The sequence below is a fragment of the Megascapheus bottae genome, chromosome 4 (assembly GCF_031878675.1).
Source record: "Megascapheus bottae isolate mThoBot1 chromosome 4, mThoBot2.hap1, whole genome shotgun sequence".
NCBI lineage: Eukaryota > Metazoa > Chordata > Mammalia > Rodentia > Geomyidae > Megascapheus > Megascapheus bottae.
The window spans coordinates 16,747,121-16,765,175 of record NC_143512.1 but is presented as its reverse complement, the minus strand read 5'-3'; the positions used below and the strand labels follow the sequence as shown (position 1 = coordinate 16,765,175).

The 18,055-nt window shown below is 35.3% G+C and overlaps 1 protein-coding gene across 1 annotated transcript in view; it reads right to left on the bottom strand.

Annotated features, from left to right (window-relative positions):
- Positions 1 to 18,055, bottom strand: part of Tmem232 (transmembrane protein 232) — a gene marked incomplete at its 5' end in the record, with an annotated part of 194,411 nt that overhangs the window by 161,312 nt on the left and 15,044 nt on the right. The window contains 4 exons of the mRNA XM_090332206.1: positions 1,585 to 1,684; positions 9,698 to 9,855; positions 12,078 to 12,183; positions 13,713 to 13,824. Of these exons, the coding sequence (XP_090188332.1) occupies positions 1,585 to 1,684; positions 9,698 to 9,855; positions 12,078 to 12,183; positions 13,713 to 13,824 (476 nt within the window). The remainder of the gene's footprint in view (positions 1 to 1,584; positions 1,685 to 9,697; positions 9,856 to 12,077; positions 12,184 to 13,712; positions 13,825 to 18,055) is intronic.

Here is an 18,055-nt window from a genome sequence, read left to right as displayed (position 1 = left end):
GTTTGCTGCCGGCTGGCCCCGGCAAGATATCATGAAAACGATAGATATTCCCATTTTACCCATTTGCAGTCTCCTCTTTGCCTCATGTAACATACTCAACGTTTCTCTGTCCTTTCATCCAAACTACTGACATAATTATATGGTGCCATAAATATTACAGCATTACTTTTAACATATTTTATATTCTAGGTCTTACAGTTAAATTTTTGTCTTATAGTTAAATCTTATAGTTAAATATTTGTTTCCTAAGATTCAATTCCCACAATTAATTTTCCCCACCCACTCCAATGTTGATATCGACCACATTAATACATTTCAAACTTACTATGTCCAATACTTTTTAGTGTCTGTATCTATTACTATATATATATGTATATATATATATATTCAACTTCTTCCTGAACTTTTCATTCTCTTCTATGTAGATCAAATTGACTGACAAATCTAGTATTTAATGCAAGAATTAAAAAAACAATCTTACCATATACAATTCTCATTGCAATAGTTCAAATCATTAGCATCTCTTCCTCCATAATAGTGTCTTCACCATAAAAAGTGAGTATATACTGTGTGTGCTAGATTGCAAAGCTATGTATATTTCTTTTAAATTTAGAGTTAAAAAAATCAGTATAGCAGATGTTACTGCAGATGAAAATTGAGTCACAAACATCACTGTATACTTAGGTAGAAAATTTTTTTAAAGTGTCAATGGTTACCAGAGTCCACAGTGGGGAAATGAAGGGTAGAGAAGGTAGGAGATGTTAGTCAAGGAGTACAAGACTTCAGCCAGTCAGGAAGAAGCTGTAGTGACTTACAGTCCAACAGACAAACTATAGTGAATAACAACACATACTTCAAGACTGGTAAGCCTGGGATGGATTGGACTACCAGTGATGTTTTGATTTAAATTTCATTTACATCTAAGAGTAGAAACATACATTCCTGTTTTCTTCGTCATTTTTATTTCTGTTGAAAATTATTCAGTTCATTTGCCCATTTATCCATTGGATTATTTATTCTTTGGGTGTTTAATTGTTAGAGGTTTTTAATAGATCCTAGATAATAACTCTTTATGTGATGAGTAAATAGCTGGGAAAAGTTTCTTTTTCCATTGTTTGGTAAGTATTCTTTAGATCACGAAAATTCTTTCGGGTTGAGAAGAAACGTTTTCATTTAAAAGAATTCAGAAAAGTAGAGCTGTGGCTCAATGTAGTGCACCAGCTTTGAGTAAAAAGCTACATATGGGACAGCACTGAGACTCTTAGCTCTAGCCTCCATACATGCAGAACAAATACAAATAAATGAAAAATTAAAAAGTATTTTAAACATTCAGAAGAGGGTTGATTTGTAATGTCCTCACTACAAAAAAAAATGGTATCTCTATAGGGAAAAACAAAGCTGAATAAGTACCTAAAATAAATGCTAAATAAATGCTCAGAAGCCAATGCTCAGAAGCCAGCAATGCACTCATTATCTTCATGAAATATAAAACTCAGTTTATGCTAAGTATAGTGGCAGTGTGAGTTTCTTAAAATGTAATATGAAATATTTATAGGTGTAAAAATAAATAAAAAGATACTCTACCAAATAAATATGGTCGGAGCCTAAGTAAATGTTCTTTGAAACTTTCCAGGTGACCATGCAGGAAAAATACAAAGAGTCGTAGGAAGATCAAATAGCCAATCTGTCAAAACAGAAAATACAAAGACATTTTTGAATTGCATCAATAAATGTTCAAAAACTACATAGAAAATAAGCCATTTTATTAAATCTACTTCTGATGAAGCAGTTTCAAACTTCACTGATGTTACATGTTTTTGAAATATCTTCAAAACACTTATATCAAGATAGAAATCCTGATTCAGACACAAAAATACTTTTATAAATCGTCTCAATATTGCCTAGAATGGCCAATGTTGAACACTGTTTTGTTCTATATCCTTTAGAAAAGTATTGTTTCATTTCACAGATTATGTTCCTTACATGACTCATAAATCAACTGTCAGGGGATTTTAAAATAAAACAGAAGAGAAGAGAAAAACACTATGATATGTTGCTCAATTCTTTTTTAGTATAAAGCAAATGTATATAATGTATGTGTTGGATCAGAATGAAAAGCATATTTCTTTTAATGGACCTTAATCAAAATAACTTGAAAAACAGTTTTAGACCACACTGATAAATATTCTGCTCTGAATAGCATGCCAAACATTGCTTCCAACATTCTCATAAAAATTATAAGGCCATAATAAGTTCAACTAAAATTTTTTCTGTGGTATTTAAAATACAGAAATCTAATAACAGATGCTGGTGGGGATGTGGCCAGGAGGGATCACTACTACACTGTTGGTGGGAATGTAAACTCATTCAACCATTACGGAAAGCAGTATGGCAATTCCTCAAAAGACTAAACATAGAGTTCCCCCAGCAATCCCAATCCTTGGCAATTACCCAAAAGTCCAGAAACAAGGCATACTAAAGTGACCAGCACGATGTTCATTGCAGCACCATTTACCATAGCAAAGATATGAAACCAGCACAGATGCCCCTCAGTATATGACTGGAACAAGAAGATGTGGTATTTATACACAATGGAATTCTATGCTGCCATCAGAAAGAATGACATTGCCCCATTGGTAAGAAAATGAAAAAACATGGAAAAAATCATATTAAGTGAAGTAAGCCAGACCCAAAGTAATATAGGCTCACTTGTAATAATTAGCATACATCTAAGACTCTCCTATCACAGTATTATAATAGCTCAAAACCTAGAAACATAAAGTCATATAGGATGAGGCTAAATAAAAGGGTCTCTAGGATACGGAAACAAGAGCTTTATCTTGAGTGATCATTGAGCTTATTGTACTGTTATTTTTCTTCTCCTTTGTTGCCCTTTGGTTAATCTCATATTGTTACTGTATCAGTCTTCATTACCTGGTATATTGTATATGTTTATTTGAAATAGGAAATGGAAAGGGGGAAAACAAGATGATTGGGAGGGGGTGGGAGAAGGGAAATGGGGACATAGACATAAGAAGGGGTATCAATGTGTGAGAAATAATGCATCCACTATCTGGTGAATGTAAGCGTAACCCCCCTATACATTGCTTCAATAATAAAAAATAACATGAAATGCACAAAAATTGGGGGTTTTTTTGCCAGTCCTGGGCCTTGAACTCATGGCCTGAGCACTGTTCTTAGGCTTTCTTAAGGCAAGGGCTCTACCACTTGAGCCACTGCTTTTTCTATATATGTGAACTCAGGTCTTCATACATGCTAGGCAAGGACTCTTACCACTAGGCCAAACTCCCGGCCCCCACAAATAATTCTTAAATAGCTTCTTATATACACAATAAACATATGTACCAATGCATGTGTGTTTTAAAAATATGACAAAATTTGAAATCAGCAAAATATACATTATACAAGATTTCACAGAAAATCAGAAATAAACACAAACTATGAAATTAATTCAAGTTTTGTGACAAACCTAATATTAGCAACAGATTCTGTTTGTGTGCATGAGAGAGAGCTACGAACAAGCATGCCTAATAGCAATAAAGAGTACTAATAGATGTACATGCCAAAATAAAGTACATGAATGGTACCAAGACTCTATGTTTCCCTGATATTGGGAAACACTAAGTGGCATTTCAGGTCTTTGAACCCAGGGCTGTGTTTATTGTTCACAAAGCTATAAACTTATCATTATAGCAGTGATTTTCTAGTATTTTTTAAGTCAGAAACTTCAATCACTAAAAATTTGAGGACGCGAGATCAATATCCAGAAATGCTTGTCATAAACTGTGAATGTACATTCTTTCTAGACTTAAAAAATAAAAATCATATGTTTATAAGCTATGCTCTGAGGATTTCTTCACATATGCCACTCAGATATGGCTTGGTGCTTCTTCTCTAAAAGAGAAGTTTAATGAGGAGAGAACATTGACAGACCATGTAAAATAATATTGTGATGCTCTAAATAGGACAATTATTGATAGTGTTTCCAACAGTTAAAGAAGTGGTGCTGTGGCTCAAGTGGTAGAGCAGTAGGCCTTAAGCAAAAAGAGGCTTAGGGACTTTGCCCAGGCCCTGAGTTCAAGCGCCAGGACTACCAAAAAATAAAGAAGGAACGAAGAAACAAAGGTAGGGAAGGAAGTTTGAAGGAGGGAATGAGATTGTTCTGAAAGAAATATCCTCATTACCTTACTTATACAACTGTAGCACTTCTTGACAATAAAATCACCTTGACAATAAAATTTTTTGAATTTTGAAATTTGAGTTTATTTCAAATTTTATAGAGGTACTTCTATTAGGTTAAGATACTCTACCCTTCATCTATTTTACAAAACAAATGTAGTGAGACTCTGAAATACCAGTTATGCTTGTACTTCTCAAGACAATAAATTGTTTAAAAAAATCCTAGTTGAAGGGAATAATATGGACTTTTAAAGGGACTAGCAAGAGATTTTAAGCAATAATATTAACACTTCCTATTGTATGAAGTAGAAAATGCAAAATGTTACCTCACTGTCTTGAATTTCACCTCACTTGGGCAGATCCCTAGCTATAATTACATTTGGAAACATTATTTTGAAAGATTTTATCTGTGGTATTCTGAAGATTAATTTTTTTGAAAACTTTGTGTGTTCATATCACTTAGAACTCCTGGGCCTTTCATTGTTTCATTGTTTGTACATAGTCTCTCTGTACTTTGGCAACTCAGACTTTGGCTCCTATTGAATCTCTGCTTCTATATTTCTTTTTCATGTCTCCCATCTTTCCTTGCTTTATCCTTCTGTCCTTCCTTTTACTCTGTTTTTGTCTTTATTTTCATAACTCCTTAGCTGATTGTGTAATAAATGCTAGGTAACCCAATATTTTCATAGTTGCAGTTTCATAGTTGTTTACTTTTTTGCTTTTTTGTGCATCCTGTGGGAACTTGGAAGATAGCATTTCTTTTCCTCCTCCTCCTCCCCCTCCTCCTCCTCCTCCTCGTCTTCCTCGTCTTCCTCCTTTTCCTTCTCTTCCCCCTCTTCCTCCCTCTTTTTCTTTTTGGTGCTAGTCCAGGGAATTGCACTCAGAGCCTGGACACTGTCCCTGAGCTTCTTTATGCTCAAGACTAGATCACTTGAATCACAGTGCCACTTCTGCTTTTTTCTGAATAGTTTTTTGGAGATAAAGAGTCTCATGGACTTTCTGCCTGGGCTGACTTCAAAATGTTATCCTCAGATTTCATACTCCCCAGTAGCTAGGATTATAGGAGAGAGCCACCAGCAACAGGCTGAAAGACAGTATTTCTATCCAATGCATATAAAGTTGCCATTTAGTATTATTCTCTACATTTGCACAAGCAAAATTCAATAACAAAGTCAATTCTACATTCAGAAACAAATAGAAAAGGATATATAAAACCTGGAATGAAATGTTAGAAGATATGAGTATATCATTTTTTGTACCCAATCCTGAATTACTTCCTCCTTGGAGGTACAAAATTGTGCAGGTAGAGGTATGGAATATCTCTGGAAAAACTTTTCTTTCTTTTCTGTATGTGTAAGTTAACAACATTTATAAAGCAATAGGCATACTGGTTATGTCTACGATATACCTACATATTAAAACAACAGCATAATAAAACAATGAAAGTGTGAAACCAGCTTACTATCCTCAACAAAAGGATGGGTAAACAAATCCTAAAGTGTTTCTATAATAGAATAATAGTAAAAGGACTGTGGATATATAGTGCAAGAATATGTCTCAATATGTAAGACTATTTCTCAAAAATAACATACAGTGTGAAAGAAACCAGACACAAGAGCACATATATAACTCCACTTATATCTAAGTCTAAAAAAACTATTTTAAGAAAAGACTTATTTGAGGCTGCCTAATTCTAGGAACAAAGAATCATATGGCAATTTGGGGAGGGTTGATAGTAAACACGTATATATAACTGGCAATGCCATTGAACTCCACCCTTACAATAGCATGTTCATTTCATGTTCATTTTATGTAAATCACACCTCAAAGTACCTTTTAAAAGAATATCTACAAGAAGTAATATGCCCACTACCTGATGAGTGTAATTTTAACCCTTCTGTTCATTACCCTGACAATAGAAAAATTAAACCTGAAAAAAAATTAATAAAAGAATATCTAAGTTGGGAATTGATGGCTCACACCTGTAATCTTGGCTACTCAGAAGACTGACATCTGAGGATCTCTAGTTGAAGCCAGCTGGGGCAGAAAAGTACATGAAACTCTTAGCTCCAATGAACCCCAAAAAAGCTACGAGTGGAGGTGTGGCTCAAATGACAGACCAACAGTCTTAAGCAAAAAAGCCAAGCAAGTGAGGCCAAGGGTTCAATCCTCAATACTGGCACAAACAATAAAAATAAATAAATACAAAATCCAAAGCTCTTTCCCAAATGCACTTGGCTCCTTGCTTTCTTTATCCAGAAAGGTGTCTGCTCATGTGCCACTTTTCAATAATTCTTTCCCAAATCAGCCCATATGAAAGAATTCCCTATTTCCCTATGGTCCCCAGCAGCATCCTCTATTCCCTCGTTTGTCACACTCGCCTTTGTGGAAATCCTATTCAATGAAGCTTTTTACTCAAAAAGAGCAAGAAGTTTCTAAAAGAATTTGTTACACAATTTCAACAAAGGCAAAGAAGTCACTTTTAGATGTAAGTCCTTGTTATTTCCACTAGTAGTTTATATCCACAAAACAATAAAGAGTAAACTTTAAACTTCCTGAATGTGAGAACTTCCTGAATGGAGCATCACTAGTGAAATTCCACTGGACTTTGACCTATATTAACCAGGTTTTCAAAACTTTCTTTGATTCCTCCATTATATTGAATGGATCACTTAAGCAATCTGTACCACAGTTTCCTTACTTGCAAAATAATGGATAATACTAACCAATATCTCTTTCATTATGATAAATGTGGTATGTGCAACATTGGTCAGAAAACTGATATTGAAACATATCACAAAGTTTAGTACTGGGGAATTTGCAACTGTTACAAGAATCCATACCAAGTATATACTCTGAACAGGAGAAAAAATTCAATTTTTAAAAAAAATTAAATTGCGTAATATATAATGCAATCAGGACATTTAATTGCTGAAAAAACATTTTTTATGATTTCGTTTCTTCTACTGTCATTTTTTTGTGTGCTAGTCCTGGAACTTCAAGTGGGCCTGGGCACTCTCCTGAAGCTATTTTTGCTCAAGGCTAGTGCTCTATCACTAGAACAACTCCACTCCAGCTTTTTTTTGTGATTAATGGGAGATAAGAGTCTCACAGACTTTCCTGCCTGGGCTGGCTTTGAACTATGATCCTCAGATCTCAGCCTCCTGAGCAGCTAGGCTTACTGGCATGAGCCACCAGCACCTGGCTTCTCTACTGTAACTTTAAGTCAAGAAATGAAGAAAGGTCATTGGCAAGATGAGAAGGAATGAGGAGAGTAGTCACCTTTCTCTGTGTTTTCTATGCTTCTTCCACTGTATTCTAGTTCATTTTTATCACCAATATAAACATACTTAGGTTTCATACACTTAATATTTATATTTAACTCATAATATTTAAATATCCTTATAAATATAAACTTATTTCCATTATAAATAGTATAGGAAAATTATTTTTTGCCAATCCTGGGGCTTGAACTCAGGGCCTGAGCACTGTTCTTGGGCTTTCTAAAGACAAGCACTCCACAATTTCAACAGCAGCGCCACTTTCAGCTTTTTCTGTGTATGTGGTACCAAGGAATTGAACTCAGGGCTGAGTGCAAGAGGAGCACTCTACCACTAGGCCACACCCCTGGATCCTAGTGTGGAAAATTTTAAGAAGAAAAATATATCTGTATTCTATCTGAATTAGTAACAACCTAACTCCTTTCTTTGAATGAAGTCTCATTTCTCTGTGTGGTCATTTTCTCTTATTTTCTGTCTGCATCAATTCTGTCTTTTACTCCCAAACATGTCAAGGAATATCTGACATTATATTATATGGCAAGCAAGCCAAGCAAGCACAACACCCTGACTTTAAATCCTAAACTACCAAAAAAGAAAAGAAAAGAAGGGCCGGGAGTTTGGCCTAGTGGTTAAAGTGCTTGCCTAGCATGCATGAAGACCCGGGTTCAATTCCTCGGTACCACATATAGAAAAAAGCTGGAAGTGGTGCTGAGGCTCAAGTGGTAGAGCTCTAGCCTTGAGAAAGTCCAAGGACAGTGCTCAGGCCCTGAGCTCAAGCCCAGGACTGGCAAAAAAAAAAAAAAAAAAAGAAAAGAAAAAGAAATCCTGCTAGTCTTTCATTGCAATAAAACTCTTTGTTAAACTAAATTTATTAGACTAAGAATAAATTTTGTCACAGTAAACTATTTCAGTTGTAAAGACTGAATCCAAATGACTTTCAAGGCCATATAAAATATAACCTGTATAAAATAATGACCTACTGTACAGCTCTAAAATGGTGTAGAACACAGAAAGAACCAGTATCTTTTATCCAGTATCTTTTTGATCTTAGCCAAAAGGCCGAGAAGCGATTCCAGTATCTTTTTAATTGTCAGCATTTTGTGTGAATGTGTCCATGTGTGGGTGTATGTGTGTGTGCATGCGTGCGCACACAAAGTACATGTCTGTGTATGTGTGTGTATGTGTGAGAGATAGAAAGGTGGGAGGGGCTTGAACTCAGAGTCTGGGTACCATCCCTGAGCTTTTTTGCACAAAGCCAGTGTTCTATCATTCAAGTCATAGCTATAGTTCTGGCTTTCTGATTATTAATTGCAGGTAAAAGTCAGCACTGGCTTTGAACCACAATTCTCAAATCTCAGCCTCTTGTATACCTGGGATTACTGGCTTGGACCACCCAGCACCCAAATGGTTGTCAATATTTTAAAACAGAAAAGAAAGCCGGTCGTGGTGGCTCACGCTTATAATCCTAGCTACTCAAGAGGCTGAGATTTGAGGATCATGGTTCAAAGTCAGCCTGAGCACTAAAAAACATGAGATTCATCTCCAATTAACCAGTAGAAAATGGGAAAGGGGCTGAGGCTCAAGGGGTAGAGTATTAACTGAATACCTCAAGGACAGCACCCATGCCCAGAGTTCATCCCCATGACCCACAAAAAAAAAAATAATCAAATTAAATTTAAAAAGAAGTGATATTAAAAAGTCCTTCAGGCCATATGCCAGTGGCTCACACCTAGCTACTCAGGAAGCTGAAACTTGGAAAATGAGGGTTCAAGGCCAGACTGAGTAGAAAAGTCTGCAAGATATCATCTCCAAACAACAGGCAAAATGATAGAATGGGGAAAGAGAGTGCTATCCCCAAGCAAGAAAGCTTAGAGAAATTGTGAGGCCCTGAGTTCAAGCCCTGGTACAGGCACACACCAAAAACAAAACAAATAAACACAAAGCCAGCCATCAAATAAAGAAAACTAAAACCAATATATGCCCAGAAAAAAAGAAGCACATTTACTTTAAATAAATATTTCCTAACATAGTTTGTAAAACTACATTTTCTTAAATTTTCCCACAAACATACTAAATAATAATATACTACTTGCAGTTAGAAATGAAACTAACAAATAAGAGAATGTTCCATAATAAAAGTAAATACCTTTTGATCATAAAACTGATGATATGTTATCATATATTGTAATTTAACAATTAATAAAATTAAAACATACCTTTGCCAACTTTATCTCAACTGAATATAAAAAAGCCTTCTTGAATGCGTCACAGCAGAGTCTATACAAAATTGACTCTGCCACAAAAAACAAAGCAGGCAGCTGGTCACAATTGAAGGAAGCATGGTCCAAAGAAGCATATAGCATGCTTAAAGCCTCTAAAATTTCATAAAGTAGAAATTTTGTCATTTAAACATCATCTTGGTTTTGAAGTGCTACAATTAATTCTTACAGTTAACTATTTGCTCATCAAATTCTAAGTGTTCACAAATTCTTTGCCATTCTTCCCACCAAAATTCTCCCAAGTTCCTTTCCACTTAAAGCTGAAAGGCCATGTGGCTGCTTTAGCTAGCAGAATGCATAACACGTGACACTGTATAATTTCAGAGGCTAGATTAGAATAGGCAATATAGACTTAGTTTCTACCTGAATGTTTCCTTGTCCCTGATCAGAACTAGCTTTGGATCCCTGAGATCCATGTAGAAAGTCCAACTAACAAAGTCGGACTCGGAATCAAGTGAAGAGACTACTCAAAGAGCAGCTTTTTCAGTCAACCGTATGTATTGATCACAAGACTATATTCTAACTGATAGAGTAATAGAACAGATCATTGGTGAAAGATGGGCCAACGATAAATACTGTGAAACAAAATGCAAAATCTGAGGCAAAAGAAGTAAGACTATTTCTGTGATGCTGAAGGAGGATGAATATGAATCTAGATGCCTACAGAAAAATGGCAACTTTAGTCATTCTAAAGGTTTTAAGAGATTGTCATGTAAATATTTCAGGAAGAACAGCAAATACAACTTCAGAAAAAACTCCTAATGATGTTCAAGGGTCAGGAAGGGAACCAGTATGTCTGTGGCATAGTGACTATGTAGAGAAGTAGCCAGGAGCCATGTCCTATAGTGCTTTGGCAGACCATAACATGATGGTATTGGGTCATTTTAAGTGAAATCAGAAGCCACTGGAAATGGCCACTGGTGGTGCAGAATGAACAACAGAATGAGGAACACAGAAGAGCAGACATAGGACACCTGTTCTGAGGTTTACTTTAGTTGTGGAGACTGTGTTAGGAAATTATATTTAGGACATCATGTGGAGTTCAATAGCTGTATGAATTAAAATGCTTTGGCTTCTGTGTAACATTAAACTCAAGAAAACGTGTTGAGTTCAAAATAAGGATGTATAGTATTTCACATCACAAGTGGAATGACTGCAGAATGGTTGTCCGAATTACCCTCTATACACACATACTCTGCCTTCTCATTTCCCTGCATTCATGAGGTCTGTGCTGGTGGCATCGGCTTAAGACACTGTGCTCTCACACTTGCACTAGAGGAATAATGAGGGATATTTTCTTCCCAACCACATATTTATCAAAAATAAGCCAATTAAAAAGTGTTCTGAGCAGACATATCTTTGCATAGAACCTCATGAGTAGTTCTAATCCTACTGTGCCAAGTTCATGGGGATTCCCATGATTAATTGAGTAAACCCACTGAGGCTGGGCCAAGGAGTCCTTTCACATAACAGCCTGATGCCTGAACAAAACAGAAGTTTAGTTGGCAGTGGAGATAAAGTAATTCCTGGTTGGTAATAAACTGGAAGTGCACATGCTTACTTCGATGTCATTTAAACATTTAATAGAGGTCAGGCTGAGATGGTTCTGTGATGAAGGCTCATAAAGGCAAGCTAACTAAAAAAAATAGTTCTCCATTGTCCTCCTGCTTGAAGCTCCCAAGCAGTGATACACATTCCAATTTACATGGGGAAATATTCTTTGACCTTTATGTGACTAACATCCTAAAACTCATCTTCTGAGTTATACACATAGCATTTAGAATAATGATAGAAGGAATTTCATCCCCTTAAAATAGTGTTACTCAATTTCTTTTTTTAGAACAGTTAGATGATGTTTAAAAGAGGAGTATAAATGAGAAGTGTTAAATGAAAAGGTAATGGATAAAACTTGCTGTTTAAAGTAAGTAAAAAGGACAACCATGCAATTAAATTTTTGAGTTTGAATTATAAAATGTGGAAATAAGTTCCTTGAAAGTATTGTGCCTATTGTAACTGAAAAACACTAAAGGACCGTTTATATTTCTTTTTAATTAGTTATCAACTTCAGGAAAAGCAATAAAGACTATGCTGAGTAAAAGTTTTAAAACCATTTTGTAATTAAAACATGGAGTAATGCAATTCATAAATTCAAAATTACAAAAGAAATTTCCACAATGAAACAGTATGAGATATTTCAATGGAGAATAGAAAATTTCTGGCCTCCTGAAGATTTCTAAAAATGTAAACTCTCCCACAATATACTAACTGCAAATACAGAAGGCACTCTAGATTTTTAGGAAGAATCTAGGAGACATACCATCTTGGATTTCTCCTTTGCATTGAGCCAGATATGTCACTTCAATCCATGCAGAAGGTAGATGCACATGCTTTCCAGAGCCCAGAGTTTTCAGACCCAACTTTCTCTGCCACAAGGAAACACAAAAACAGTCAAACCAGGAGCTGGGAGTTTGGCCTAGTGGTAGAGTGCCTGGCATGCACAAAGCTCTGTGTTCAATTCCCTGGTACCACATACACAGAAAAAGCTGGAAGTGGTGCTATGGCTCAAGTGGTAAAGAGAAAGCTCAAAGACAGTGCCAAGGCCCTGAGTTCAAGCCCCAGGACTAGCAAATTAAAAGTGAAACCAAAATGAGCAACTTCTCATTCTGGTGCCTATTTTATTACCTCTTAATTATGCATCTTCTGAAATCATTCCTTGATTGTTAGTTTGATCTTATTGATTCTGTTTTTATATTTTTAAGTGTATTAGTGTTAAATGTAGAGAACATTGCTAGTCAAAATAATGACATGGAATATTAGTTAAAATAACTTTCACTCTGATTTCTAGGGATTACTTGAGCTTCCTGAGAAAATGTATCTCTAATTTTAGAATCAAGTGTATTGGAGAAATCAACTGATGCCTGTTTGATGGAAAAGTCTAAATATTTCAATGCTGAGAGGTTGAAGTAAGTAGAGATAAAATTTCCAAAGTAAGATGTAGGCTGAATGTTGATCTTTGAGTGTCCACAGGAAGGAAAAAGAGATGGTCACAACTACCCAGATCCCCTACTGCAGTACCCACGCTTGAGGCTGCCTCTGAAGCTCTGTAGCCAATTACAGACAAGCCTACTGCTGAATGTACTTCCTGACACCTTTACCAGGCACACTTTTAGGGTGAATGCTGTATTTTAAACCCAACGTGTCAAATGGATTAATTTCTGATACAGCAAATATATATATAGTAATGAAGTAGAAAATAACCACTGTCATAAAAAAGACAGCTAACAATAAGCTTCAGTTCTGTGCTGCTTTTATTTCATTAATTATTTGGTATCAAAGAAATAACATGTACCAAAGATTATTTGTCAGGTTTATAGTGAATTAAATTTAGGAATGGCAAAATAAGGAATTTGCTTCCTCTATTGTCTCTGTGTCTGCTTGAAAACTTGGGAATTAGTGTCATAACTAATTAAGAGTGTACTTGTAGCAAGTTGAGAAAAGAATATTACAAAAAGATAATACATAGTGCAGCTACAGTGTAAATATAGGAAGATTATCTTTGTTCTTTGTGAATCATTATACTCAGCCAAACTTTCAGAGAAAACAGAATTTTTGTAACTAAATATTATTAAGTAGAGTTTGACATTTTTCTCCCTAATAATTTATGGAGAGCTTCACACAAGGAACCACTTGGAATTGAAATCTCCAGTCATATGCTTTAAATTTAATTTCTATTAATATTTAGCTATAAATAATAAATGATAATTATAATCATATTTAAAGATAGTTATATATTAATAAAGTATTATCTTGATAGCATAACATTTATAACTAATAAAAATATAACTCAATTTATGGCTATTTTATTTCAGTATTTCAGTTCCTTAAAATAGGTCCTCATATATCTAATAGAAAAGTAATTTCACATATTAGGTAACAAACTGTGTATCATTACCTTACATCTGAGAATATTTTTTCTAGCTTGTTCCAACAATTTTTCCTTGTTCACAAAATCCTGTGTTCGATTAAATTTCAAGATGAAATCTTTTGTGATTGTAAATGATGGCCTAAACAAAACATTAATTTTCAAATTTAAATTAATGAGCTTCTAGTAGAGTATCACAATTTTCTCAAAAAGTATTAATGATAATATTTTATACACAAAGACCAGTAAAATTATGTATATATACATGTATGTATACACACACACATATATATATATAAGTACCCACATACATATATGCTTCCTCAATTGACTTTATTGTCTTAGATTGAGGAACATTTTCAACAACCTTTTGGTCTCGGCAAAATGTTGTTGAGAAGGCTGCTGGTAGTATTTGGCATATGCTTTTGTCACAGTAAAATCTAGCACAACTTCCGTTACACTTGAGGGGGTTTGGAAAGTAGGGAGGAGGCAGGGAAGGAGGAACAAAGGGAGGAAGGGAGGGAGGAAGGGAAAAAAGAAGGAGGAAAGGAGGAAAAGTGGAAAGTGGGGAGAGGGAGGGAGGAGAAAAACATACTGTGCTTAAAATCCCATAATTACAAAAGGCCAACAGCTCATTTCAGGTCTATCTCTAAAGGCTGCAAAAATACACTCTATAACTTAATATTAATAAAGTTGCCCACTATTTCTTGCAATGATGGCATGAGTTTTTAGTTTCTCATTATTGTTGTATACACAATTTGCTTAGTGAACATCTGGTGTTTGTTTATATCTATACTACATTAAATATGCGGAATATGCTTTGTTTTATGCAAAGGAAACAGACTAGGGAAGAAAATGTATCATGCTGAATGTTATACCTTTAAAAGTGATAAAGCCATTATTTAAAATAAACTCTCTAACACAAAATCATCTCTATTAGCTTTTTTCTATAGCTTCTCAGAACCATTTATAAGATGAGCATATAATTTATTCATCTTCTTAATAAAATATTGAGCAGATTTACTCCATAACAACAAAGCATCCTCACATATCCATGTACACAGTATTTAGGTTTCAAACACAAACTTTGTTTCTGAAATTAGATATTTTTCTTGTTTTTATAGGCTTTAAAGAAAACACATTTGTGCAATTTTTTCTACCGCAAAACAGACAATCATTGAAAATAATATCTAATTCCATTTACATACTTCGAATTAATGTAATACATAATTTTATGTCATCTGTTACAATATGGATTGTATTATCTGTTGCACATCACTGGAAATATGGAAAGCTAATCATTTCCTGCTTTCTGTGCCTTTGTTGAGTTTCTTAATTGATCTACAACTCATCTTAATAAATCCTTAATGTGGAATAAATATATAAATTGTAATCATTTCTTTTCCATTACAAATAGTGTTTGGTAAACAAAGGAACTTTTATTGATTGATATATAATATGTAAAAGGGAACCTTAAAATTAAGTAAACATATGAAAATAAAATATACTTTAGCTTCACAAGACTCAAATTTCTTCAAATTATCAAAGAATTTCACAAAGATAGACATAATCACATATAAGAATGGAAGTAGAGTCCTGTTGAGCACTCACTTCTTAAAGAAGATGGTGCAGGGCTAGGAGTTTGGCCTAGTGGTAGAGTGCTTGCCTAGCATGCACGAAGATCCGGGCTCGATTCCCTGGTTCCACATACTTAGAAAAAGCCAAAAGTGGTGCTGAGGCTCAAGTGGCACAGTGCTAGCCTTGAGAAAAATCCAAGGACAGTCCTCAGGCCCTGAGCTCAAGCCCAGGACTGGCAAGAAAAAAAAAAAGAAGATGGTGCAAATCATACATATAAAATTCATATACATATAAAAATTATAATCATCAGTCTTTGCCATTGTGACCACAGTTTACCATAAACTGTGAGATAAGCGCAAATTGCCACAAACAACCTACTGACTTCTAAGGTTATCATTTCTACAACATAGTACATACTCCTTTTGGGTCAAATGCCAGACCATGAGAGAAAACTCATATTTCACTAGCCAATCTCTTTGTTTGGGGGCCACAATGGTAATATTGAGGATATGATGTTTGTGTTTCCATGACTAACAAAAGTTTAATGATTTGGTCAATGTTTGGGAGTGAAATGTGGCAAGAAACAGATTTGTTTTCAGATCATATTACAAGACAATACTGAAATTTGAGTAATTATTGAAGCACAAAGTAATAACTGTGGAAGCACATGTTTCCAGGGACGTTTGAAACATTAAAAAAAATGAATAGAAGCATTGGTCATCTATGACTCTACTTTTTCTTCTATATTAGGCTATAAAATCAGTGAAACTCAGTAGATTTAGAAATGATAAAATCCTGATGCATGGAAATAGTCTCCAAATTGTAAGGACATAGAACTTTTGACGGATTTCCTGATGAGTGCCTACTTTAGACATAAATGCTGTTCAGATTTTCAGAGTTCTTCAATGTCTTCTTGACTTTTATTACCCAAACACTGAGCTTTCCTTTCTCCTTCCATACATTAAATAGCTAGGAATCAGGTAACACAACATGGAAATATCCATTGGCTAGCTCCTATCAGGTAAATTTTGTCTAGGGGAAAAGGGGGACAGGAAGGAGTGAAGGAGGTAGATAACAATACTGATTGCTATGTTGGGTGGTCTGCTGAGCGATATAGCTACTTCTTGCAAAAGAAAAAATGTCGTCACAGATAAACATATTAAGTGTAATTATATTTATATATACCTTCAAAATATAATACAATAGAAGCTAAAGATCTTTAGGAAGCATCCTCAATGTTTTTATGGAGCAAAAAATTTTTAAATATACATCTCTATACTTTCCAGCCTGTGAAGGAAAAAAATAACAAATGCACATACAAAGTAAACTAATACATCTACAGTATGTTTCATGGGTTTGTTCTGTTGGAAAGGGCTACATAAGTATCAAGAACTCTGCCATTTTTGCCTCTTTAGTGTACAAAGACACTGTGTGTTAGCGTATTAAAATCTGAAAACTCTGAGTAAAGAAAACTTTTACTATGGTGAACAGTGCTGCAATGAACATTGTTGTGCTAGTGGATTTAGTATGTCCTTGTTTCTGGATGGTTGGGTAAATGCCAAGTAGTGGAATTGCTGGGTCATAGAGGAGTTCTATGTTTAGCCTTTTGAGGCACTGCCACACTGCTTTCCATAGTGGTTGAACGAGTTTGCACTCCCACCAACAGTGTAGTAGTGATCCCTCCTGGCCACATCCCCTCCAGCATCTGTTGTTATTCGTTTTCCTGATCCTGGCCATTCTAACTGGAGTGAGGTGGAATCTTAGAGTTGTTTTGATTTGCATTGCTTTTATGACAAGAGATGTTGAGCATTTCTTCATGTGTCTATAGGCCATTTTTGTTTCTTCTTCAGAGAAGACTCTCTTTAAGTCTTTGGCCCATTTTTTAATGGGATGGTTGTTACTTTGGAGATTAGTTTTGGAGTGATTCAATTTTTTGAGTTGTTGATATATTTTAGATATGAGGTATTTGTCCGTTGTTTGGTTGGTGAAGATCTTCTCCCACTCTGTAGGCTTCCTGATTAGTTTACTAGCTATGTCCTTTGCCATACAAAAGCTCTGCAGTTTAATGCAGTCCCACTTATGCAGCCTTTCTCTGATTTGTTGTGATTCTTGGTCCTTATTAAGAAAGTTTCGACCTGTGCCAAGGAGGCCTAGTGTATCTCCTATTCCTTCCTGTAAAGTTTTCAGTGTGTCAGCTTTTACCTCCAGGTCTTTGATCCATTTGGAGTTAATTCTAGTGCAAGATGACAAAGAAGGATCCAGCTTTAGTTTTCTGCAGGCCCCAGCAATTCCACTACTTGGCATTTACCCAACCATCCAGAAACAAGGGCATACTAAATCCACTAGCACAACAATGTTCATTGCAGCACTATTCACCATAGCAAAGATATGGAACCAACCTAGATGTCCCTCAGTTGATGAGTGGATCAACAAGTTGTAGTATTTGTACACAATGGAATTCTATGCTGCTGTCAGAAAGAATGACATCACCCCATTTGTTAGGAAATGGAAAGACTTAGAAAAAAATCATATTAAGTGAAGTAAGCCAGACTCAAAGGAACTTAGGCTCAATGGTTTCCCTCATTTGTCATAATCAGTAGAAACCTTGGGCTCTACTAGCAGAGATCTGCAATAGAGCAAAATCTTGATACATAAGGCCATATAATGTGAAGCTAATTGAAAGGACCTCCAGGATATTGAAACAAAAGCCATATAATGAATGATTGTTGTCCTTAATGTACTATGTTGTCTCTCATCTCCTTTGCTGTCCCTTGGTTATCTCATATTGGTATAGT